Source organism: Vanessa atalanta, chromosome 10, assembly GCF_905147765.1.
Source record: "Vanessa atalanta chromosome 10, ilVanAtal1.2, whole genome shotgun sequence".
In the NCBI taxonomy this organism is placed as follows: domain Eukaryota; kingdom Metazoa; phylum Arthropoda; class Insecta; order Lepidoptera; family Nymphalidae; genus Vanessa; species Vanessa atalanta.
This window is the reverse complement of record NC_061880.1, coordinates 6,472,210-6,498,710: the sequence shown is the minus strand read 5'-3', so window position 1 is coordinate 6,498,710 and position 26,501 is coordinate 6,472,210. Positions and strand designations below refer to the sequence as shown.

At 33.0% G+C, this 26,501-nt stretch overlaps 2 protein-coding genes across 7 annotated transcripts in view; both read right to left on the bottom strand.

Moving 5' to 3' along the window:
• Window positions 1-10,086: 10,086 nt before the first annotated feature.
• LOC125066813 (formin-binding protein 4-like) lies at window positions 10,087-18,956 on the bottom strand. 2 transcript variants are annotated; one of them, XM_047675095.1, is made up of 10 exons: window positions 18,602-18,956; window positions 17,520-17,654; window positions 17,107-17,290; window positions 16,668-16,947; window positions 15,149-16,003; window positions 14,540-14,673; window positions 11,928-12,051; window positions 11,219-11,332; window positions 10,820-10,993; window positions 10,087-10,516 (listed from the first exon to the last, which is right to left on the bottom strand). In XM_047675095.1, the coding sequence occupies exons 1-10, from the start codon at window positions 18,807-18,809 to the stop codon at window positions 10,421-10,423; spliced, it is 2,304 nt and encodes a 767-aa protein (XP_047531051.1). In that variant the 5' UTR covers window positions 18,810-18,956; the 3' UTR covers window positions 10,087-10,420. The 2 variants fall into 2 exon arrangements, with proteins under 2 accessions (XP_047531051.1, XP_047531052.1); XM_047675096.1 differs by having other exon boundaries at window positions 11,219-11,329.
• Window positions 18,957-20,530: 1,574 nt separating this feature from the next.
• Window positions 20,531-26,501, bottom strand: part of LOC125066914 — a 58,174-nt gene continuing 52,203 nt past the window's right edge. For all 5 annotated transcript variants that reach the window (XM_047675237.1, XM_047675236.1, XM_047675238.1 and 2 more), the window contains exons 5-6: window positions 22,843-22,964; window positions 20,531-22,415 (exon numbers count right to left, since the gene is read on the bottom strand). In XM_047675237.1, coding sequence (XP_047531193.1) covers window positions 21,294-22,415; window positions 22,843-22,964 — 1,244 coding nt within the window. In that variant the 3' untranslated portion in view covers window positions 20,531-21,293. The remainder of the gene's footprint in view (window positions 22,416-22,842; window positions 22,965-26,501) is intronic.

Here is a 26,501-nt window from a genome sequence, read left to right as displayed (position 1 = left end):
GTCGACTTTTCAAACCTGGGTTCCAACACCAAGTCAGGCCGAAAACTTAAAACTTTTTTTTCTGTTCAAATTCTAAGTTCCATACCCAAGAAAACATATAAGGCCCTGCACTTGCACTCATTGCATTCGTATCGAATTTGCCGTTCCATTAGATTATGACAGAGAGAGAATAGAGAATACACCCGTGTTTGCACACACAATTGTGCACTTTAATGTCCTGCGTAGTTCGCTCGTCTCCCTTGAGATTACCTGCCATGGTCGAAATCAATCAATATGACATCATCATCATTAATTCAATCTCTTAAATTTTTTTGCTTGAAAACAAAATGGATAAATTTATTCACAATTTAATTTGTGACGTTTTAGTTTTCGCAATGTACATTGTTTGTTGATATTGCCGAAACTCGGATTCGAGATAATGGAAATTCAGATCTGAAACTCAGTAGTAGCGAGTGATTAAAATTAAATCGGTTTCTTGTAACGCAATTTTCTATTTATAGTACAGCATGTTATAACTTACAGGAAAACATAATCAAAGGACTTTAAATGAATTTCGTGGAAATCCAAATTATTATCTTACAAAGGTTTCGTGTCATTCTATTGTAATATTTTAATAGAAGAGGTTACATGATATACATACATTAGCAGCCTGTAAATATCCCACTGCTGGGCTAAGGCCTCCTCTCCCTTTGAGGATAATGTTTGGAGCATATTCCACCACGCTGCTCCAATGCGGGTTGGCGGAAATAATAGTATGGCCATCTCAGCTCTCAAGAAGAGGTTGACGAGATAAAAATATTACTATAATTTTGAAAATGTAAAATAAATTAAATCCGCCTATCTAAGTGGAAATATATTTACTGATAAATACGCGTGAAATTTTAAATCACAAATTATTTATTTGAGGGGAGATATCTCTAGAACAATTTACAGCTGATCTCCGAAATACAGTGAAATGGGGACAATAGTGACAGTCGGCAGAGTTCGCGGCGCGCCACGACAGGAATTGAGAGTTACTAGCTGTCATCGTTGATTTTAATTTACTTTAATTTATCGCAGTGAAATATCGCTGTGCTTAGGCTTAATAATAAAAATAAATTAATAAATTTTATACTGTATTTTTAAAACTAAACATCATCATACTAATATTGTATAGAGCTATGATTTAATATAATTTGCATATTAATTATTTACATTATATAGTTACTGTACAAATCATGACATCACGAGACGCCGATGCGTTAGCCCAGTCTTGGTATCGTTCCCATTTTCGGCGTGAAGCCGTTTTGCAGAAACGACCAAACCAGGGCTGGGACTTGCCACCGATGGGGACCGCAGAATACGGAATGAAGAGTTCCATACCCTGAAGTACCACATCGGCGACAGAGTCAGCAACAACGCTCGGATCATCCGGCGAGAAACAAACCTGCCCCCATGGGTAGGATGCAAAGAAGGAATGGTGGCAAGAATGCTAACAGCATTTTCCCTGTTAGAACGAAACGCTAATCCTATCCTCTGGGCAAAAAAGGCTCATATCATAAAAACATTGATAAATAAGGCCCACTCATACAATAGTATATTAAAGATAAAAAAGCGTGAACATCGTATTTATTCACTTCTAAATAGAATATTTAAAGAAATAATTGTTGTTTACTGACGTACTCTGTAATGAAATGGTGAAAAAAGTAACTACTGAGTTTGACCGGTGATAGCTTAAAATTTTTCAATTCAAAAAATTTAATAATGAATTTTTCGATTTTTGATACATACATTTATTTAGATACATTACATGTAATAGGAGGTATGATTTATTATTCATATTCATTATTTCCAGATTCACGCCAAACTGCTAATCCGATTGATATAAAACACATTATGATTTATGAATAAAGCCTCCGATTAGAATTACAAAATATATTTTTGTTATTCTACTGATATTGTATTCCGTGCAGGTGGAACGGGCAACGTGTTATCTACACAATATTAGCATGGATCGCCTTTATTCACGAATTTTTCAGTCACGAGATTAAAGATAATGGCATATAGGTTATTTTTGTCCAATCGCTAGCATCTCTAATACAAAAAGACAATATTAAATATTTAATTATTAAAATAATAGAGTATCATCAAATTATTCTTAAGAAATCATTAATTTCATATTGTTGTTTTATAGTTCTCCGGGCGGCAATCACTTAGTTTTTGTTTAGATATGTATAAAAGCACTCGAAAATATTAAAAACACATCTTGTTATTTACACAAGGATATTTAGTCTGTTCAAATATATCAAAATATTTTACTACAAACATTTTATTTATTCTATTCAAAAATAATGAACGCAAACGCCGTACCTGTTTTCGAGGAAACCACAAATTAACGGCTAATTTCCGGCGAACCGGACTATGAGTGTGTGAGAATAGATACATACTGTTACTATGAAATTTTATCCTAACAAGTCCTATACAACATAAAAAAAAATTACAAAAATAATTAGATCTTAATCTTGTATGTAATTTACAATTCTATGGAGATCTTTCTTGTTTGATCAAACTACAAGACAGATTATAAGGCGAATACTTTGGCACTAATATTGGAATATCTCTGGTTAAAACACACAAGCACAACCACATACCGAAATTTACTTGACGAAATAACTTACAAATTATTTCAACTAATAATTTTCATTGACCCCAAACTAAGCTACGAGTATCCGTTACATTTTTAATTTTTTTTATTTAATTGTTCACAAGTAGCGGTGAGCCGGTTTGACCTACTTGATAAAATAGAACGAGCAGTTCTGTTTTCAAGCGCTTAAATTTTTTTTTTTCTAAAACAACAATTCTGTCACATGTATTGTGACAACTGTAGACATATTCTGTAAGAAATCACTTCTTACTCATGAAATGTTGACAACCAACGTAACCTTTATATGTTATAAACACTGTCGTCAATGTCGCATACAACTTTTTGATATTTTAATTTGATTATAACTCTACCGTACTTGCAGTTTTTTTCATTACACTGGTTGGTGGATGTGCCCCTGTTGCCCATAGTCACTTGGCTCACCCGTCTAACTGGAACACTTTAGTACTGACTATTGCTGCTTAGCCTTAAAATATATGATGTGTGGATGTTTGATACCTATCCACACGGTCTTGCACAAAGCCCTACCAAGATATTTTTCAGAAACTTTTGTTTTACGTGAAGGTGTAAATATATAAGTATCTGGTTACTTCTTGGAATATATTTACTGTTACGCCACAATTTGTAATTTAACTCCCACGATAAAATAATTCTACCATACACACAGTGACGTAAATATTTGTCTCGTATATACAGTACACACATACATACTATATTTAGTACATAGAAAAAAATATTTGAGGTTAATTAATAGAAACTTGAAAGAAAACTCAAAACTATTCATGTTAGTCAACAATGTGTTGTAGAGTCATTGACCTTACTCTATATATTTCAAACAAAAACAACCCGTTTTCCAGTCACTCGCAGTCTAGACTGGATAATCGACGGCTTTACCCTAATGACTATCACGATTCATATAAATAAATATTTATTGTAAACAATGGTTTTCTTTTAAGGACACAAATAGGGATTTATTTCATATTATTGTTGTAAATAAAAATGGATGGTATATATGTTTGAGATTAATAGGCTCGACACTGAACGATTACATGACATCACTTATATGTGGGTACTTTTTGATGTAGGAGGATTTTATACTGACCACTGTGTTGTAAATTAACAAAAGATGACGGCGATTCACTTGGTGGTAGGGCTTTGTGCAAGCACGTCTGGGTAGGTACCAACCACTCATCAGATATTCTAGCGCCAAATAACAGTACTCTGTATTGTTGTGTTCCGGTTAGAAGGGTGAGTGAGCCAGTGTAATCACAGGCCCAAGGGACATAACATCTTAGTTCCCAAGGTTGGTGGCGCATAGGTGATGTAAAGAATGGTTAATAATTCTTAGAGCGCCTTTGTCTATGAGCAGTTGTTACCACTTTACCATCAGGTGGCACATATGCTCGTCCGCCAACCAATGCAACAAAAAAAAAAGATAAAAAAAAAGATAAAGGAACACGTCAGCTTCTATATCAATAAAACTATCGCCAGGTTAAGAATATATGAAATAAGTTTATAGGTATACTATATATATATACATACTTACACAGGCAATTGATTGATTCCCCATACAAACTTCCATCCCTCTTTTTACCCACCCTAAAGAGATGGTTTTCGCGATAAAAGCTATATTAGCCCTCGGGACTCAAACTATTACCGTAACTAATTTCATCTATATTGGTTCAGCGTTAATAGATAACAAACAAACTTACTTTCGCATTTATAATATTAGTAGATATTATACCGCCAAACATTAATACTTTGTATGACTGCGTTCTGTTTTAAGCCCGTGTACAGTCTACAGACTCGAGTGGTATAAGAAAGTTGAAAGAAAAATTTAAACAACTTCGTCAACTAGTTGAAGCAACTTACAAGCAAGGCTCTTTCATTGAATGTAGATCAACATTATCATACGATTTATTTTATGGAATAGGTGGCAAACGAGCAGAAGGTTCAGCTGACTGAAAAGGACTACCAAGGACCAAACACTTGCAACAGCAGGGAGCCGGCACGTGCGTTGATTTTATGTTAGGAGAAAATAGAAAAATATGATAATATTGTTCAGTAATTGCAGTTACTGAATAAGTTATATGAGGTTCTGAATTTTGGGTGACAACATAGACCGTGGGTTGTATATTCGTAGGCATTTTATTCAACCCAATTACTAAAACCGTTCGTTAAATTTATTCGCCCTAAAGATTAAATATAAGAATTTTGATCAAACACCTACGAGTATAATGTCAGTAAAATTACAAGAGTACGCGAGGGCTGACAATGTTATTAAGTTAGTTAACCCTTTGCGTAGGACTGATAATATTCACGCGACTTGAATTTAAATAGCTCTTTTTACTTTTACCATATAGTATTTAATATAATGTTTTAAATGATAAGCTGAAAACTAGTGTACAATTTAAAACACGAATATTCATTAACGAAGATCGAATTGTTCCAAATTTGAATTACGATTGCCAGATTTTAATTGGAATTATTACATTTGGTGTTGTCAGAGAACTTTTGTACATCATGCTTCATGCATTTGTAAAGTAAGAGCTGGTAAATTTTCGAAAACTAGGCTAAGGCATTTTATCCTCTTGAAAAGATTATGAAATCACGCTGCTCCAAAGTAACCTACATTTGCTGGACGGATACACTTGTTACAGATTTTCATGCAACACTATTCACGATGTTATCTTTCACCGTCTAACATGAGATGAATCAATAATAATTAAGTAAATCAAAATTTACTTCGCGGATTTTGCCTCGTCTTGAACTCACTACCTTCATTTAGGGTTAATCTTAAAATAATTAATTACTTAGCTAAAATTAATTCGAACTAACCTAACCCGACTATCGGGCTATCTGCACAGCGGTTTAACTTTAAACGTGACGTTAACAATTACCGAATTATTTTCTTTGGTCAATCCAGTCTTATGAATTTAGATTAAGAATAATTTTAATTTTCTTTTACAGTTGAATAAATTATAATTAATTAAAGAAACAATATGGAGGTTACACGTTCCATGGCAGAAGAACTGACGAGAAAATAAGTCACTTGTCTATCTTGACCAAAAAAGTCATTCTCTGAATTGCCATTGCGTAGCCAAACATGGGATCTAAATTTGTATGATTCTAAGGATTTGTTCGTTCAACCTCAATAAAAGAAATACAGTTATATGACATTGCAGTTCCGTACTAAATTCAGTGTGTGTAGTGATATGTAAAAAATATTGGAAATCGATAACCAAATCTGAATAGAGAGAATAAATTCACTACTACCTTAATCTACATATATACGGTTTTTTAATTCAAAAGCTTTTAAGCTCTTTTTCCGTGAAAATTGGAATTAATATGTATATTCCGAAATCCAGTCAATAAATGTCATGTTATTTTACAACATAAAATTTAATTAATAAAAAAACGAACGAAATGTTCGAAACGAAATTCTACTGGTTTGAGTGTGTGGATAGTATCTCCTCAGACGGGCTTGCACAAAGCCACCACCGAGTAGATATAGTATTTTAACCTTTCTGACTGATAAAATTACTAGCTAATAAGGCTGCAAGTTGTGAGGTAATAGGCTCGAACCCAGATCGGACCATTTAGAATTATCAGCAGCAGTCCGGAATTAGGATTACTTTGTGTGTAGCATAAACAGGTCGGAAAATATGTAGTCATTATTCCTGCTGTCTGATCACTCTCCGGTTATTGGACTATGCGTTATTGTGCGCTATTATAATGTCTTATTTTTGTTTAGCCTTTGAGCCAAAATCTATTTAGGTAGATAATTCATAATAGTAATTAATAAGAGTTTTAATATAATAAAACTAAGCCATCAAACAAACAAACAAGCGGCTCTTATGTGTGATAACCTCCATCATCGTTTCCTGTCGCAATAATCCCAAGGATCTGGCATACTCAGTCTGTATAATACTGGTTAAATATACCTAAGCGAGAAGACAGTATACACACATGCGAGAAGATTAAGCCGTAAGGGCCGTAAGCCGTAAGTAGTCCTTTCCCTTATAGATAAAGTTTTTTGTAGTAACTGTCTAGAAGTTCTTATCAAGTTAAACTTTAAAAAATGCATTTGTAATATCGGCTAATCGGCTTATATTGTATTGATAATATAACTTTTTACCATGAAATATAAATGTGCAGAGTATGATGAGAAAAAGTAACTACAGAAACCGCACCAAGAAAATCATTGGAACGTTAGCGCCCTCTATCGACGCTCGACGTAGTCAATGATTTACCAGCTGAGCGGCACACTCGACATTTCTCAAGCAGCAGCCGAGCAGTGCGGTTGAATATTAAAACCGACGCGCGTTTCAAATTATAACTAAGATAACGATTTAATATTGTAAACGAGTTGATTAATCTGTGCTTCGTTGCTCCAACGTTACCTATCGACGCCCACTGCTTGAAACTTATCATCTATGGACCATACTGATGAAACTGAGGCTCAACCTCCGTCATATACATAGGTAAATTTTTGTTGTTATTAGCCTTTGTTTATCGGAATCTATTAAATGAAATCAAATAAAAATATCGGTACACCCATAGATAGAAATGACAAAATCAGAACGCAGATAATCTATAAAAAGTACACTCTAAAATACTTAAAGCAAAATAAATAAAAAGTAGTTAAAAATTCTGCCCCTAAATAAAGCATAATTTTCCAGTATCATTTCAAAATACGCATATATTCGTAAAATAAATGTATTTGGAGTACTTGTAAATATTAGATGGCTTCATATTTACAAGTAATTATTTGTTTCACAAAGATTATATTATTTATTGTTCGACTAAACTTGCCGGCCTTGGGGGATAACTTTGCCGAATAAAGGAAGCCTACTATTGATGTAAGATGTCTTTTGTACTTTATATAATTTAATTACTGACTTGTCTATTTAATGATAACATTCAGTACAGTACAGGGTGCGAAATGCGGATTGCAAAATATTTATTTTATCGAAATGGACGTACAGTAGAACGCCGATTAACCGAATCACCAATTTTAATCAAAACGGTCTTAAGAGTAATATAAAAAATTAAAACCAAGTCATTTTTGTTAATTTTTATACTTTATATTTTTGTTAAAACCTGATGAGGTTGCAAATTCCTCTGATCGGGATGTTCAAGCGTGCATTATTATAGAACAGTGTTTATAGTTTATTCTATGCGTGAAAGTTTATTTTTCTTTATTCTATGTCCGATTATCCGAATCGACCCCGGTCCCAATTAATTCGGATAATCGATAGGCGTTCTACTGTAGTGTTGAGATATTTGATTAATCTGGACAATAACGTGTGATGGAACAATGGTACTCATTTCTTAAATGAATGAGTGTATTTCTTAAACTAACTGACTTTTATATACTTTATTCAGTATTATATCAACGTGTTTTAACTTCGATTGTACTTTTTATATTAACGACTAGCCGTATATCCGATAGGATATCACATCAAACATTAAATGCTGTAACAGCAATCTTTTACTCAGAAATAATGTCTAAACACCAATTTCTAACATCAAAAAGGTAAACTTCTATACACTTTCATTTCCAATTTCACCCTCTCATGGGATGAATTCACAGAAAAACTTTATCGATGTTTTACTCATAAATAGAAGCCGATTTATATACATATTTCAAAGATTGAAAAAAGGTAAATATTTTATAGAAATTTTTCCTTTCCAAATGTTTCCCTTTTTGATGAATTAATTAAAATGTTTTCTTACTACGTACCTACGCTGAATGTCAGACAGTCATTTTAATTTTATTGAGTAAATTATAGCTTATTTGAAATTTATTACCGTATTAACAATGCACCAATATAGTAATACCGACATTTTAAATGTAGGTACGTAATTTGTTAAAGTATAACAAAAAACAAAGTTTATCGAAAAGTAAAAAATATTCTCAAATCAAGTGTTATTCATTGAATCCGAAATGGACACGTGAAACGGGCCTTCGTTTTTGTAACCCAATCAAATATCCTTTGACACGGTCGGGTTTCATATGCTCGTAAAAAATCATTGTGAAAAATTTAATTATTTGTTGATTTATTAAATTCACCTTGCTAACGTTTGTTATATTCTGATTATATTAAGTATAATTCTGTAGTAAATGTAGGATTTTGAAAATTACCCTAAGTCGGTACAAATGTTCAGTTAGGTAGGTACATTACGGTAAGTACGCCCCGACCCGCCCTTTAGGGTAGATTCCTTGAACTTTATTGTAATATTATATGTCCATGGTATATATATGTATATAACTATAACAAAAGTGTGTGCAAAATTTCCAGATCAATAGTTTGGTATATTTATAATTGAAACTATTAAATAAAAAAAATATGTGTAATATATAATATCTTTTTTTACATTTCATATCCCACGTACCTAGGTAATATTCTTAAATAAATTATTTTGTTAATATCTTCAATGATTTGCGTATTCAACCTTTATCTTGAAAATCAGAACTCAAATGTTTAGGCACTAATTCCGTGATCAGGGAAAATGTTGTAATTTATAGGATACAAGTTATCTTCCGCGACTCCGCTCGCGTTTTAGGGGTTGGTAATCAGGTATTAGGCATAAAAAGTAGCCCTTGTCCTACCTTGAAGTAGCTTCAAACCAAGAGTTACTTCCGCATTTATAATATGAGTAAAAATAAGATATATAAATAAGTAGTTAAGTTGATTAGTGTTGTATTATAAATAAAGATATATCAATCTACTGTCGTAAAATAGAATTGATAGCAGCTTGGATTTTTTGAATGGTAACATTCTCATGATATTATTATTATTGACAAACATTATATCTTACTACGATCAGAATTATTTTTTAAATTGCATTTTCAACATCTTAGTAGGCTTACAGCTTTTTAGGATGACGCGGGTACTTACTTACCGGACACGTATCATATGCTTCGGCAAGTACTATCTGCACGGGATAGCGCGGCGGGAGGTGTGACCCACATGCCACAAGTGCGATGCGCAAATGGACACGGCGTACCACAGCCCGACTGAGTGTGCTTCGTGGGGGCCCTACCAAATGTCATCAACGCTATGCTCGGCTGCGAGGCGTAACTACAGCTTGTTGCCAGTAATTACATATATTGATTATAACTTTTTTTTGACATGAAGTTGTGTGTTGGGTCGTGTTAAAAACCACTTACATAGGCACTAGGGCCAACTTAGAGCTCTGCATAACAATAGTTGTCATAATACATCTATTTAAACAGGGGTATTATTTTAAAATAAAATTACAATATTTTGAATATCGTATATTTTTGTAGAATTCATACATCCAAAGTATTTTATTTTAAAAAGCCTGTACAAGAATAAGCGTAGAATTTATTGCAGATTCCATTTTGTCCTTTATAAATTACATTGATCTAGAAATAAAATCAATCGAAAGGTATAAATAAAACGCTTGTAAGAGCATTATTTTTAAATTTAATCATAAATCATTTAAAGTTAGGTACAAAATATAACTAGTATGTACAGTATAAAATACATTATGTAAAGTTCGCGTCATATCTTCAATAAAAATATCAGATTAAAATCTAGTTAAGGCAATTCTAGCATCCTGGAAAACAAACATCTATGGTATTGAATGTTGCTATATAGAAATATTAAATTAATAATAGGATTGTCATTATTTAGAAATTACGGAGTTTTTGGAAATTAGCTTTTTGGTAGTTTTAGAGCGACAAAAATATTTTATTATTATACAAATATATTTACACTTGCTATTTTACAATTGCTGTAAAAAAAATCAGTCGGAATTTATTTCATCAGCGACCTGTTGCCATTTCGCAACGAGAGTAGATACAGATTTTTGTTTCATCCCTAACGACGATGATACCTTCATCTGAAACAAATTAAGAACATACACATTAGGAATGCCATTCATCTGCCAACGCTCATCACACATAATAATTACATGTTACGTGAAACCCTGTGCGGACAAAGCTACGCGTTCTGAAAATTTAAATCGTGAGATCGACATTTTGCGTCTTAGTCCAACGTTTTGCACACTGAAATATCGCTGCTCCCTAATAATGTCAATATTTTAATATATAATTTAAAATTTATTCAATCCGTCGTTATAATAAAACAATTTCTAGCAGTTTCATCAAGTTAGGTGACAAAAAACAAAACGGATTATTTTTACCTTGGGCTTCTTTTTGACCACTTTGTTCTCTTTATCCTTGGATTTGTCGCTGATCTCCGGCGGCGGCGGTGGCTCGGGAGAGTTCGGTTCTGTGGAGCCCGAAGTTTTCTCCAGCTCAGCTATATCGTTGTAGAACGATTGCAATTCATCGCCTATTTCTTTCTTTGGTTCTTGCTAAAGTAGAAAAGTTTATATGTAACATATAATAAAATATATAATATTAGTATATTTGATATGGCATTACTTTTTTAATTATTTAGAACATAAGGACACTGTTTTATTTCTATTTGATTGATACGAATAATCTACGTCACATTATTTTGAATAAACGTAATGAGTGTGTCTGTTTTTTGTAAAATATAATCAAATAAGCATCATTAACATAGCAAACCAACTCACGATCCGTGGCGGCGGAGGGGCCTCCGGCGGCACCGGGTCAGTGCCGGGTGGCGGGGGGGTGCTGCGCCAACAGCGCGGGGGGGACGGGGGCGGCGGTGGAGGGTTCACCTCCTGCTATAAATTCATACGATTCACATTTGTAGCATCTGCGTTTCATGGCTTGTGTTAGAAATTTAATTGTACAAAAGGCACGTGCGTCATTTTAATTCACAATCATCATATTTTTACGATTTGTTCTGTTAGATTTATATTTGTATATAACATTTAGTGCACATGCATTATGCCAATGTCAAGTTGTCTGGAAATTTCAGAAGACAATAAGAGCTTATACAAACTTCTAACAGAGTTTGTCAATACAAATTAATAAAATTTTAGTCCTTAAAGTTTACGGTGAACAAAATTATTTATTACATATACATCGCAAATGCAACACCACACTTGGGAGATGACATGTCTCTTGTGCCTGTGCCTGGATCATTCATCCTTCGAACCGGAACACAACAATACTAAGTATTTCTGTTGTGCGGTAGAATATCTGATATCCGAAGCCCTACCACCGAATCAGGTGAGGAAATAGACTTTGATTACTATAATATGCTATGGCTGGGCCGAAATTAGTCAGAAGAATAAAATGACTATAATGAACAACAGAACCAGCATATCTGTGCATACCAATCGTACCTAATATAAATATAATAAGGGTACACACCTTCGGTTCCGTACTTGGGTGAGGTGGTGTGGTACAAATATCCATGTCTGTATTGGCGACAGCTGGGTATTCGTACTGCACGAACCCGTCCGACTCTCGACGGTAGCAGTACCGCCCCTCAGACCTGCAGTCACAAGGGAACAGTAGAAATATTTAGCGCGGAGAAGTTTTTAGTACACCGAGTTCTTTTAAATCTGCGACTGTTTTAAAACGATAAAATAAATCTTACAATATTGTTGTTTAAAAATGTTTTTACATTGAATCCTTGAAGATTGATTTTCTTTTAGATTGCATATTTTACTTTCAAATAAAACACAAACTATTTAATGTTTACTTAAAACAATCGCATATTAAAATCACAAGGCAGTCTTAAAACATACACATGATTGTAACAAAAACTCTTCCATTGTCGATTAAATACTCGTGTGTAATGGAAGAATTCTCGCACGACGTGAATATTATAAAAATTCTGTTCATACTTAATCCCTCTAGTCAGAATTCCAGGTCGTGTCTGCCGCGAAATAATTTAACCTAATTTCCTGAACTATATTTATAAAACTTTCAATTTCCGATTTTTAAAATATCTTTGACCCAACAACACCAAACGCAAAACGTTTGTTTAAACACCAACAAATGTACAACTACTAACATTTTTTCAGTATACACCTGATACGTAATTTTTCTGATATTCGCAGACACAAAATGTAAATCGCCACACTAAAGGCCACCTGGAAAAAGATCAAAGTGTATTACCAAGAAATAAAAATGTTAAATAAATTATTTGCATTCTCACCACGGTCCGCGGCGCGTCGCCTTCTCTTGCCTTCTCTTTCCTTCCTTAAGCTTCTATCTTCTACATTCTTTCTTCCATAAATTTCACTACATATAGCTACATACTTGTATTGGTGTTAAAATGCTTTTGATATAAATTAGATTTTAATAACAATGAACAATCTCCTTAAAAAAAAACTGAATCGCCTACTAAAATTATAATAATGTAATTATTAACTCAGGATGATAAAAAGGTTTAAAGAAACTACGATTATTAATAATGATTTATTAATCTATTAACTATATCAGGTACTTATATATCACAGAAGCAATGAAATACAGGGTGTTACATAAACGCATGAAAAACATATCCCTACCAAATGTTCTCTTTTAAATTATACAATACAAAAACAACAAATGTATATAATAATTGTTATCAGTCTTTAATAACTATACACGTATTCACCAAGTTAAAATAGTAATATTTTCATCATATTAAGCTTACACCACAATAAGTCTGTCAAAAAAAATACACCACGTAACAATTACCTTCAGAGTTCATGGCTGCTAGTCACACCGACACATAATAGATAACATCAATAATTGATATTTTAAAGACTTCGTGAATTCAGAAATTAGATTTTTATAAATATGTATACAAGTGACATTGAAAACATTAGCATCTATTGTAGCTAATATTGTATTTATTAATTAATTTTTTTAGGACTATAGGTTTACCACTTGCGTATAGACGGAATGTCGATGACAATGGGAGAGGACTGAAGGATATTTTTTTAATGTATATGCTTCTTAATCATTAAAGCGATAAAAAAAATCGAAAAAAGTAATAAATGAAAATCAAATAGTTGCGCATCTCGATATTATAATGAGTGATATACAGTGCTCTAAACTAATGTAGTTTATCCAAATATCTTTGGACATAATACACTATATATAAATAGTTTATTTTTAACTCATTTTGAAAGTTGGGCCATTAATTATTTATTTAAACCTCAGCAATTGATAACAAAAATATCAAGTTATCTAGTGAATTGGTGATTGAGGAGTTATAGGACAATCTACACTTACGACTTTTAATTATCATTAGTTGGATATTTAGATGATACTAGTAGATAGTAGTAGGAGTATAAATGGAGGCTGAAAACTAGTTAACTATATTTTAGACGCTCACAATGTTACTTCTTTAGAAAATAAACTCAGTAAATTGGTGATATTAGATATAATAACTGTAGTGATGATTATCACCCTCTGAATTAACAGAATGAAGACAGCTCTAAAGAGCTCTGATAACACATTAAAATCAGGTCAGAATGCATCCCGAATAAGTTTTATAGCAGTAAAGTCATCTGATAACAGCACAGCGACAGTGCATCTATAAAGTTCAGCGAACAACAGTCGGCCATTGACAGCACTGCGTGGTAAAGGACTGAACAGGGGAAACGCGTAATAAAAGATGAATATATCTCATTAATTAATTATTATAAATGGTAGTCTTTGTGATAAGAGTTCAAGGTCATAAATCTATCAAGAATAATGATTATTTAAAAGAAAGATAACTAACGGGGTTCTGTTCAACCGCGAAGCACACTCGTATTTTAAAAATAGTAATGGAGTGGCTGTTATAACAGGAAATATATTATATGAAAATGAAATAATTTCGGCCCTAATAAGGTCGCACCGAACACCATGTCAATTGTACACATTGAATAATGTTAAAATCGCGGTTTTAAAATCATGAAGCAGCGATCCAACGCGGTCGGTGTGACTCACGGCCGTCGGGCGTCAAGACGGGCGGGCGGTTATGTAAGGGACGGGCGTACCTCTGGAAGACGCAGAGCCAGCCGGGCGGCGCGGCGGCCGCCTCGTGCTGCGCCAGCGCGCCCTCCGCGCCGCGCGCCCAGCGCCGCCAGTACGCGCCCGACAGCGCGCCCGCGCGGAACGCCGACACCAGCGTCTGCAACCGCGACCGTGCACGTGTGTTACGACGATTTCGGGGATTTCCCACCAAATTTAGAGGGAATCCAATTGTATAGAGGGTTTTTTAGGGGATAATTAGTAAAAAAATATCCAAACATATTGTATGGAAAGACTATGAGATAGGAGCAAGAAAATGCAAATGAAAGTTAAGAAAAATTAAATTTGAGAAAAGAAAAGTTAAGTTCTTTTCAAATAGGGTTAATAATAAAAACTTTGGGGGAGATTTAATCATTCTAAGGGCACTGGCACTATCTATGATTCACAAGTATCCTATGCACGAAAAGATCCAACTATTTACGATGCAATATAAACATCAAACAACTTAATCCTTTGAAATCGTAATATTGATAATATTCAAAACTTTTTATAATAAAGATATCAATTTATCTATATCTGTTCAACATACCTGATATAATATTCGATAAAAATAGAATTATATACAAAACACAAACCTGCATCTGGATCAACATTTCCTGCAGCGGCGACAACACGCACGGCTGCAACTGATTAAGAAACTTCAACTTGGCTTCCACTAAATCAGTCAAGTCATCTAGGTCTTCATCTTTTTTTTCCTCGTTCAAAGTTTCTCCTTTAGTAAATGTTAGACCATTGCCATAATTTATCATGTTCTTTGGACTACTTCCAGTGTCTTCTTCTTTAGTGAAACCCAAACCGGTTCTTTCATTCGAGAACCCTTCAATAAATTGTGAATATTTCGTTGTATAGACAGGTAGTTCAACTTTCTCCTTTCTCCGATCTGGCAATACTGAATTAGATATCCTCAATTTCTTTCTACCAACATTTTCTATTGGTACATCTAAATTCGTTAAGTAGACATTTTCCTTTTTTTCCTTTTCTACAATGACTGGAGTCTCTGGTTTGATATCTAGTTTACTTTCGTCTATATTAGCAGCGCTTGGAAACAATGACGTTGAAGGTCCATTGGTGTTCGGGAATAGTGCATGAAGTTCTTCTAATGGTGGTGTTCTGTCACCGCTTTTTGGAGAACTGCTTGTACTATTTCTGTTCGATTTCTGCCTTTCATTAATATCTTTTGATTTAACTTTAGGCAATTCCGTTTTCTCGATCTCTTGTAATAAATCGTCAATGTCGAGTTCAGCGGCATTAGATTCACCTCGTGGAGAGGCGTTGTTAGATTTGGTATCGTCTTTTATAATTTTCTGTAGATCGGAAGGCAACTCACCACCGAGTTTCTCCAATAGTTTTGCCTTATCTTTTAATTTTTGCAGGAGACAATTTTCATCTTGACCGTCATCATCGATGGACTTTGATGTTTGAGGAGCATCCTGTTTTGATAGTAGAAACAGAATTTTTATATATACTTTTGCTATAATTATATACATATACATAGTACCTTAATTACATTACTTTTTTACGAAGATACTTAGCCTCTCTTAGTAGTTTAGTTATGTTAAATAATTAAATGATTTTAATATTAAGTAAATTATGTCTATGTGTTTTAAGAACAACAATATAACATATATAATACAGACATACAAATATTAAGATAATATTTTTGAATGTATAGCTTAATAATTATTAAACATCTAATATATACTATACAAATGCACCTCAGATTGAAAACTTTAGCCATCACAACGCTTGATAACATATCCAATTTCACTGAAATCCCTTTTAGTATTGCTAGGACATGAGACACATTTTCTTGTTAAAAAAAATATGGCAAAAGTCCAAAAACAATACAAAGAAAACCATGTGAAAACAAAATCTGGTCGAAATTGATTTCAAATGGTTAATCATTTTACGTTAGCTATTATTTTAATTAAAAAAATATTATTCAAAAATTAAACACATTTATATTTCTAAAAAAGATATGAGTTTCCAGAGCCCTTGGATTGTTATTCTTTGAGCGAATATCAGATTTATTTCTCATCATTGGTGCAAAACGGAATTGAAAAATATTTCACAATCATAACAATGCAAACTTACTTGTTTAACTGTAATATCAACCTTATTTTCTGGTGATTTGAGTTTACTTTCGTTTTGCAATCCCGTTGGTAGTTCCGGACCAATTGGCACAGTGTAATTTTGATTTGGTGGTAATGGTGGACCAAATTCTACTTGTGGTTTAGTTTTCTGTTTCTTCTGCGGATGCTTCGGTAACTTGTTTGGTGGTTTTGGTAGAGGTGGTTTGACTGGTGGAGTCTTCTCTGATTCATCATTGGATTCTGAGTCAGAGTTATGGTAGGATGTGATAAGTTCTATTTTCCTGTAAAAAAATAAAGAAAAAGATGCAAACAAGCTTCTTTGGAATCAAGTCTTGTTAAAAAAATATTAAGCAAACCAATATGCAGTTTGCTTATAAAAATGCGATCTGCTAAACTTCAGTATTTTATGTGTGTTTTTTCTAATAAATTTATCAACTTACTCCTCCTCGTCATCACTAGCAGCTCTTTTCTTGAGACTCTTTGAATTTTTTTCCTTTGTTCCCTTCTCAGGTTTCTTTGTTGTATTGATAGCAGTCTTAGCAATAATCTTGTTTTGTGAATTTTGTTTCTCAGCTAGTGCTTGCTGGTAAAGTTGCCATTCCTCAGCCGACACTTCTGTTGAACCTGTGGTTTTGAAAATAGCTCTTGCATAACAAAATATAATTTATTATGTCATTAACAATTTTATTATTATTGTCTTAACTACTAAGTTAAAAACATTGATTAAAATAATTTCATTATTTTATTCTATTTATGTATGCATTTAATATAATTTATCTTAATTCTATAAGACTGTTAAACCACTTCCTGTAATTTTAATACCTATTGTTAACAAAATTAATTTATTATATACCTGACGCATGTAACTGCTGTTGTGCTAATTTGAGAGCAAGCATGTACTCTGGTGGAGCTTCCCATGTCACTGCATTAGTTTGCTGGTTCCAGTAATATGTGAATCCGCTGTTCTCATCATAGCAAGCGGACCATGCTGTAAGCAATAAGCATGGATCATTATAAAAAAAAATGAATAAAAATAATTCCTCTTTTATGTCATTTGTCATTTATATGTCATATAACACAGAAAGGATTGTAAGTCAGATAAGTTACCAATGTTTTGTTGTACATTTTTTTTAAATATAGACCTCAATACTAACTTAACTCCCCTTAACTCTTTATGGCTGATGTAGGCATTTTAAGACAAAAAATGCTTTTACACTTATATCACTTGTTAAGTAAGCACCTCATCAAACTGGAACTAAGTTATACAAAGTGTAACTTTTTGGCAGTTAAATAGTAGAATTGGTACATATGAACATGGACCTTTACCACCAGTTTTCATTTATAAATAAAAAAAATACTTTATTCAAGTAGGCTTTTACAAGCACTTTTGAATCGTCATTTAACAAACTATATTAAGTGAAGCTACCACCTGTTCTCAATGCAGATTCTGCCGAGAAAAAGGGGCAAAAACTCAGTTGTTACTATTATCTAACATTTAAAATACAAAGTCATGTCAGTTAAACATAACACATATTAACATTTGTATGGAATGAATTGTTTGTATTATAATAAATTTATAGTAAGTTTTTTTTCTCTTAAATTGTGTGTTATTTGAAAAATCATTGTGACCAGTGTATTTATGTTATTTTTATTATTTAATAATGTTGTTTGTAAAGTATATTAATTTTTTTTTATTAAATAACTTCGACATATTTGTTATTTACAATTGTGCACTTTAATACTGCACGTTTCTGAGCATCTAAATTCGTTAAGGGCATTATTATAAGTATTTATTTTGACAACACTTTAATTGTCATGGCTTAAAGTTTTAAATTACTTCTTTATAATAACAAGCAAATATTTATTATATTAAAAGTTGCTATATTTATTATCATTCTGCAGCTAACACATATGCTGAGGCGCAAAATTACTTACGACAGTGCGGTATGGGTGCTGGATGAATGCCGGCAGGTGTGTTCGGAGTTTGATAACTGGATTCATAGCCCGGATAAGTCGCTGGTGTTTTCGCTAGTCTGCTAGTCGCATAATCATTATGTTTTGCAGACAATGGTGATCCTTCATCTATGTCTTCATCCGAATCACCGTAATTGACTAACAGCCCTAGTGGATTTAATTTACTCATTCTCGATACGAGATAGTATTACTGTCATTCACTAAGTTAACGAACTTTAATAGAACGCTGAAATGCAGATTTATTTTTTGTAATTACAAATTGTAAAAATATCTAGCCATTATGCTTAGCGAATAGTTAGACGTGAAATTTGACATTAATGACATTAGCGAATAATGATTAATTCGACGCCATGACGGCTATTTGTATTTGACATATAGCCATTGCGTAGTACAGATAAGGAATTCAACAGTTAATTAAAAACCTTATTTTTTTATATATATTTTTTAAATTCTATTTTAATATATAAACGAAGTTATTTTATGTAAACTGGGTCTGTTTATATTTTTATTAACCCAGAACAATTTTTTGGTGCTAAATATTACATACATTTTATCTAGTTTATCATTATTTTAACCATTGTATTTATAATGAGAACAATTTATATAAACGAGATTGTTTTTTTTACTGCCAAGGTTAAAGGTAATATATATAATAAATAATAATATAAATTGGTAATATGGTATACATGACTGGTGGTCTATCTTGAGATAGGCTTACTCGGCCAAAATCGGAAAGGACGCCATGACTCGTAGATATTTGTCTATTTTAATTTATAAGTAGTATAACTTAACTAAATTTATTTTTTCAACTACGATATTCCTATGTAGTTATGTAAGTTAAATTTGTATTTTTTTATTGTATAGGTGGAAAACGGGCTGTTTGCTTTCCACCCACGGACATCTGCAACACCAGGAGGCTTGCAGATGCGTTACCGGCCTTTAAGAAAGGTGTAGGCTCTTTTTTTTGAGGGTTCACAAATCGTATCGGTTCGGAAAAGCCTTTAGAAATCGCGCTGTTGTGGATTGAGATTATTTAAAAGTTAAAAACTTTATGTAATGACAACTGAATGTAAGGCATCCTACTGCCAATTTTAAATATGCTGTACCAGAGCTGAAGTAATTTTAGCTGAAATAATCTACATTTATCTTCAAATAAGTTTTTGGGCGCCATCAATTAATTAAATAGCAATTTCTTCCAGACGACCTTGTCCTTCATGGTAGAATTGTAGTGTAAGTTGGTAAGGTGGAATCCTCTCGTATTAGACTCAACATTAATAATTTCAATTAATAAGCCTTTGAATCTAAGGTCCACATTATTTAATTAAAATAATAAATATATTTCAAGACCTAATTAATAAGCTTTTACTTAATTTTTAGAAAATATGAACAGATTGAGCGTGTCTGAAAACAAAAAGGGATTTTGTGTAAAAGGATAAGTGAGGATTAAATAAATAAAAAAATTAAATTACGGCTTAAAGAACGGCTATGAGAGTCGTTCATATATTCCAAACAGTGTTTTAAATAGTAGGGTGTATTAGGTCAATCCTAATACACCAGTACTGTTCCTGTGTATGCGAATTAGGAGCCTTAAAGAATAGTACAGCTATTTTTAATACACCTAGGCCAAGCGAATATGACTAATAATAATGTTTAGTAATGATTTATTAGTTTACAAATTACTGTACAATAATTATTAAAAATATTATTACACTGGGAAATACTTTTATCTAATACAATTTTCTAATACAATAATTATTATACTGGTAAATAAAAATTATTTGAAGAACTTTTAATTATTTATTTGTAACTTAATGTGTATTATAACAGGCATGTTTTATTGTACAAATATAAACAATATTATAAATATTTATATCTAACTTATATGATGTTTACTTACATATATTTTACAAGTTGTACCATTCTGCTTAACAATTATATTATATACAGTTTTGTGTTACTTTAACAAGTAATATTGTATTTGAAAATAACATTTCAGTTAAAAAAAATATGATCAAATAAATAGGTCACTTACCTACTTTTTCGATCGTAGGTAAAATATACGTAGGTTATCTACATTCTGTGACATTATATTAAGCTGAAAAGTTCGTTTTATTTATTTGAATGCGATAATCACCAGATCTGTCAGTCCGGTCAAGAAAGATGGTTTGCGTTAAACAGGCTTTTGACTGAGAAATGTTATACTATACAATAACGAGCGATTCAGGTAAAACCGTGCGGTGCAGATAGTAATAGGATAAGAGCGCTTTTTAAAGCTGGATTTAATACGTCATCAGAAACGATTTTTATACGGATTATTTTTTATGATATTAACCATTTATCATTTGATTATTATAAAATAATTATGCAAACATCACATTTTTAATAATAAGGGTAAGTGAAATTCGATTTTGACTTGTTTACCTACAGATACTAACCATACAAGTGTCATTTATTTTAATTCAAAACACCTCAACTATACCTTTATTAAACTTTTTACTTAAATAAATAAGATATATCGTTCTTTGTCAACTCAACTTAATGAAGTAGTCGTATTTAATCAACGACAGCTATTTGCATTATTTTTTGCTGCAATTATTGTGAGGAATGTCAGTGAAAAACTTAAATATATGAAGTCATTATTTGATATTTAATGTTACCGCTTTACAATGCACGGTTCGCAAGTTCCAGGGTTAAGGTATGCCGGATGACAGTGAGGACAAGCGGGATTTTCTCCATAACTAGCCCTACCAGGTCTAGACACTTGAACCTGGAATGACGTATGCGCGTCTTCATCGTCATATCCTGGGTGAGGTCCATCTAATGGAAACACATAATCCGGGACAAAGTATGAACTAATGTTGTACTCAGTATTACTGGGTGTAGGATCGACTATTTTTGGCGTGGATCGAGTTATAACACTAAATGGTCTCTTCCCAGGTTTAACTGGTTTAGGTGTCGTTGTGTTGGTTTCGTTACTTAATTTAGGAGGCTCTAAGTCGAATGCTGGTACAGCCCATTTCCATTCATAGTAAATAGGCGGTCCCATGGTTGTCGATGCCAATTCTGTTATGTCAGTCTTGGGTGGCAAGAGTTCCCTGGATGGTTTTGGTACTTGGACATTAGAAGATTCTATGTTTGCGTCGGAGTTTGACTTTACGTTAACTGAATTAAACCGCGACCCATCAGTAGAGCTCTTCTTTTTATCAGCCTGCAGTACATTGAAATTATTTCCAAAATTCTTGTTTTTGCGCGGAGTCCTATCTTCTTCTGAACTTACCTGACCATCAGGTAAATGGTGATTCAGATCAATAATTTCCGTTTTCGTCATCGTTGTTTTAATTGAGTCTGGAGAGTTCGGATCGAAACGTTTTATGAAATTAAACACGGGGTCTGGAGTGGGCTTAACTCTGATATCTAGTCCTAAATCATCATTTCTTTCAGTTGTAGTTGGTGGCAAAAATGGTGGACTCAAGTCCTGTGATGGTGGATTAATATTTCCACGTGGTCGATTATTAGTAGTTGAAGGTAATTGACCAGGACTTTGTGAAGATATTTTCTTATTACCACCAACGCCTTCATTAAAGTTTAGTCTAACATTGTTAAAATAATTAGAATTCGAAGTACCGGTGTCAATATTAACTGGACGTGGTTTCTTTTTGGTGCTCATTGACCAGGAGGTTGGTGGTCCATACCTTGGTTTGTCACTATCTAAGTCGTTCGAGTTTAAAATTGAATCTGATATTCCAACAATGCTGTTATCAGGATGAATTGGAAACTGAAATATAAAAAATACATTTATTAAAAATATTATCTTGAATATTTAAATCTTTACTACAAAATAACATGCTTTCATCTCTAGGAACCATATTATGCAATTAAGAAAAAGCGTAAAATGTACATAGTTCGCCTTATTGTGTGCAAGGCGCAGAGACCTACTATTATTACTTATTTCCGTTCCTATTCTCAACACAATCTTTAGGTAAAATGGGGGAAATGAGACCATCTGTAAATTGCCTTTATATGGTGTATACATTAAACAAAATTAATAATGTATTTGAAAAATAAATTTTAGGATCGATAAACATTTACTCTTATTTTATATACTATTATAAAAAATATTTCATTCTTTCAAAAAACAATTTGGCAACTAGGGTGTGAAATATAAATATTAATTATCAAATCAGAGATTTTATCATTTTCACCTTAGATTCAGCTTCTCTTAACCCATCGTAGTACTTATCATTCGGAGGCACAGATAGTATATCGGGTCTAGGAGTTCGGAGACGCATCTCCTCGTCAGACACAAACGGCTTGTCCCTTTGACCTGAAGTGAAAAATAGAGCATAAATTTTATTTTAATTATCATAGTTTAGCATACAAATGTATGTGTTTATGCACAACAACAGTTGCCTTAAAAGCTGTGGGTTATTTGTTTTGTTACGACTTGCTTGGTATTGGTATCAAGAGAATTAAGGTTTGTACAACATGCAATAATAACAGTTACAATAATTGTGGATTAAATGAAACTATTTTCATGATCTGAAAAATACCGCCACGACTGCCATCGGTGGGATTTATTTCGCAACGATTTTTAACCTCCGTTGTTCAATTTTTATTCGGACTATGTCGACTCAAATTATTTTTATAATATGGTCTGGTATATATAAGTTTATAAGTTAAAAAAAATAATCTAAAAAGTTTAATCTTTACAATTTGAATGTAATAAGCATAAACTTAAAGTTATGGTATGGTACGTTTAACTTTTACCAGCGAAATACATAATAATAATTATAATGTTCGACAGTTTCTATTGGTCGGGTTTTTTGTGGCTAACATATACGCATTGCATACACAAAAAAAAAATATTTTAGAACCGTAATGCGAATAAAAAATACGATAAAATGATTTGGTAAATTTAAAGTCACGTTTCTATAAAAAATAGTCTCATGAATTAATGAGTCATATAGAATAAATGTGGAAGACTATTTTGGCAAAATATTGACTCATACGATAGCGTTGGGCAATTTTGACGATTCATCAACAATTGCTTTATTACACGTCATTTATAATTCAGAAACTCAACGGTTCTCAACCTTCGCTAACATACGAAACCTACGTTATATTAATAATTGATTATTAAAAATGTATTAATTACAAAAGAAATATTTGAAGCTAATAGCAAATGCTGTCTTTGTAAATACACGCAGGTATTCGTAATGTTATGGCATGTCACACATTGATGCGAAAATTGGAATTTAGGCTTTAAAACTTAGTTATCCATACGCACCGCAAACATTAGATACTACCGAAAATACTATAGCTTTTTAATTTTTTGTAAACGATAATTTATTTAGTAAGTAATTCCAAATACGAAGATACACTACCAATTTCATTACTTAAATGACTAGACTAGACTTATGTAAAAACACGTTCGTAGTCAATTTATTATTATGATAAGTGGAACCTGATTGTTGAAAATGTTGATTTATTAAAAATTGTAAAACCAAAGTTGTTGCTTATGGCATTAGTATCAATATGGTTAAATCTTATATATATTCGGTCATGGTCTCAATTTAAAGAGCGCTATCCGTAGATTTACATAAAATTCATGAGGATTCTTGATTGTAATTTACTAAATTGTTACAATTTAACAAAGAATTAATTTAAGAGAGGTACTGGCCGATTACAAAACGGTACTACGGCTGTGTAAGAAAAAATAATTAAAAACTTAAACAAAATTAAAATAAATTGTTAGCGACAAACTCCAATTCTAACCGAACTAATGTATACCATTTGACATTAAAAATATCATTTAAAAAAGGTTTCATCATTTTAGCGCCACATACAGATAAGTGACTTGCAGTTTATAATGAAATGAAATCAAAACAAAACCTATTTATAGGTATCGAAATTCCTAAAAAACTTCCGAATAAACGCGAAATTTCTCAGTAGACCCACTAGTAATAATAAATACAATTTGAAAGTTTACACATGGTTTACAGTTTATAATTTATTCACGCGCATACATTAGATCTTTCCATAACAGTATGTAAAATGACACTAATTATTAATGTCCATGCACAGCATACAAAGGGCGTATTACGGGAAAGATCAAGGGCAATGAACTAGAGTTTATACATGTAACCATTGAATGGCAAATTATTCTTGGTAATATGTATGAACGTAATTATTACATAAGTGTCTGGCCATTCATACATGTTTTTGCGCGTTGTGCAATCGAGTGTGGTTTTGTGGGTGGACATTGCAGTCAGATCGCTGTGTTTGTTGTTTTTCTAATAACATTCCTAACTGATGTTTGCTTTAGACAATATTCAAGAATTCCTGGTTTTTTTTGTCTATAATTGAAATAAATGTGCGATGACTACATCGAATGAATAACTTAGTGTTGTTTGTGAATCACAGGATTACCGTTGAATATAACTTTACTATAAATTACTATTAATATATGAATATCATGTATGATTTACTAATGGTGGAACAGTAATCAGTAAGGTTTTTTTATATGATATAGGTAAAGGGACGGGCAAATGGGCCACCTTATGGTACGTGGTCACATGGTGGTAGCGCTAGTAGAAATATTAACCACACATTGCCACTGTGCGGAACACTGCTGTTTGGCGATAGAATATCTGATGAGTGCATGGTACCTACGCAGGCGGACTTGCACAAAGCCCTGACACCAAGTGAACGCAACGTAAAACTAACTTTGTAACATTTAAAATAAAAATATTTATAATAGGGTCAAGTATCAATTTGTGTTTCTGTAGTTTAAAATGTTGGACGTCATTTAATCGTCGTCATTAGAAAGAGTAACTGTTGAGTTTCTTCCCAATAGAATCTCCATTCCGAACTGGGAGCAGAGTGTAACATGAAGGTTAAAATTCAGTGGCGCAGCTAGATGGGCAAGGGCCCCGGTGCATAGGAAATAATCGGGCTTTTAACTTATATCGCCCTTCAACATTATGGATAGGAAAAAACTTGTGAGCAGGGTCGTGGTTTTCTATATTCAGGAGCTGGCGAGTTGGCTGACCCGCTCTTTTCAAAACTTGACTTGGTGGTAGGGCTTTGTGCAAGCCCGTCTGGGTAGGTACCACCCACTCATCAGATATTCTACCGCCAAATAACAGTACTCTGTATTGTTGTGTTCCGGCTAGAAGGGTAAGTGAGCCAGTGTAATCACAGGCACAAGGGACATAACATCTTAGTTGCCGAGGTTGGTGGCGCATAGGATATGTAAGGAATGGTTAATATTTCTTACAGCGCCTTTGTCTATGGGCGGTGGTGACCACTTACCATCAGGTGGCCCATATGCTCGTCCGCCAACCAATGCCATAAAAAAAAAAAAAAACTTAGGTTAGAGTCCCAGAGCTCTGGGGCCCTGGTGCACTGCACCTACAGTCTACATGAATAAATGATATTTCAATTTTGATCGCTCGTATGATGTCAGATGATTAGATTGATTGATAGATCGTGGTTATTATTATCGACCATCAGTTAAGAATAGCACCAAATTGAGGCTGTATCGTGGATATACACGAAGACCGACAAGGTTGATAACATGCACTCGCGCCGGCCTTTGTATTGAAGGTAACGAACAATACATGGATTTCGAATTCTGATAGTATTGTATATAGATCGTATTTTTAATTTTATTAACCGATTTTATCCTTGCTTTGATTTTTTTTATAAAATCATCCTTAATAAAATTATTTCGAAATAAGAAGTAAGTGTTTATAATAATATTATTATTAAATGTTTTGTTATTTTTTTATGATTTAAACCTGATGGTAAGTGGTCACCACCCGCTACAGAAATATTAACAACTCCTTACATCGCCCAT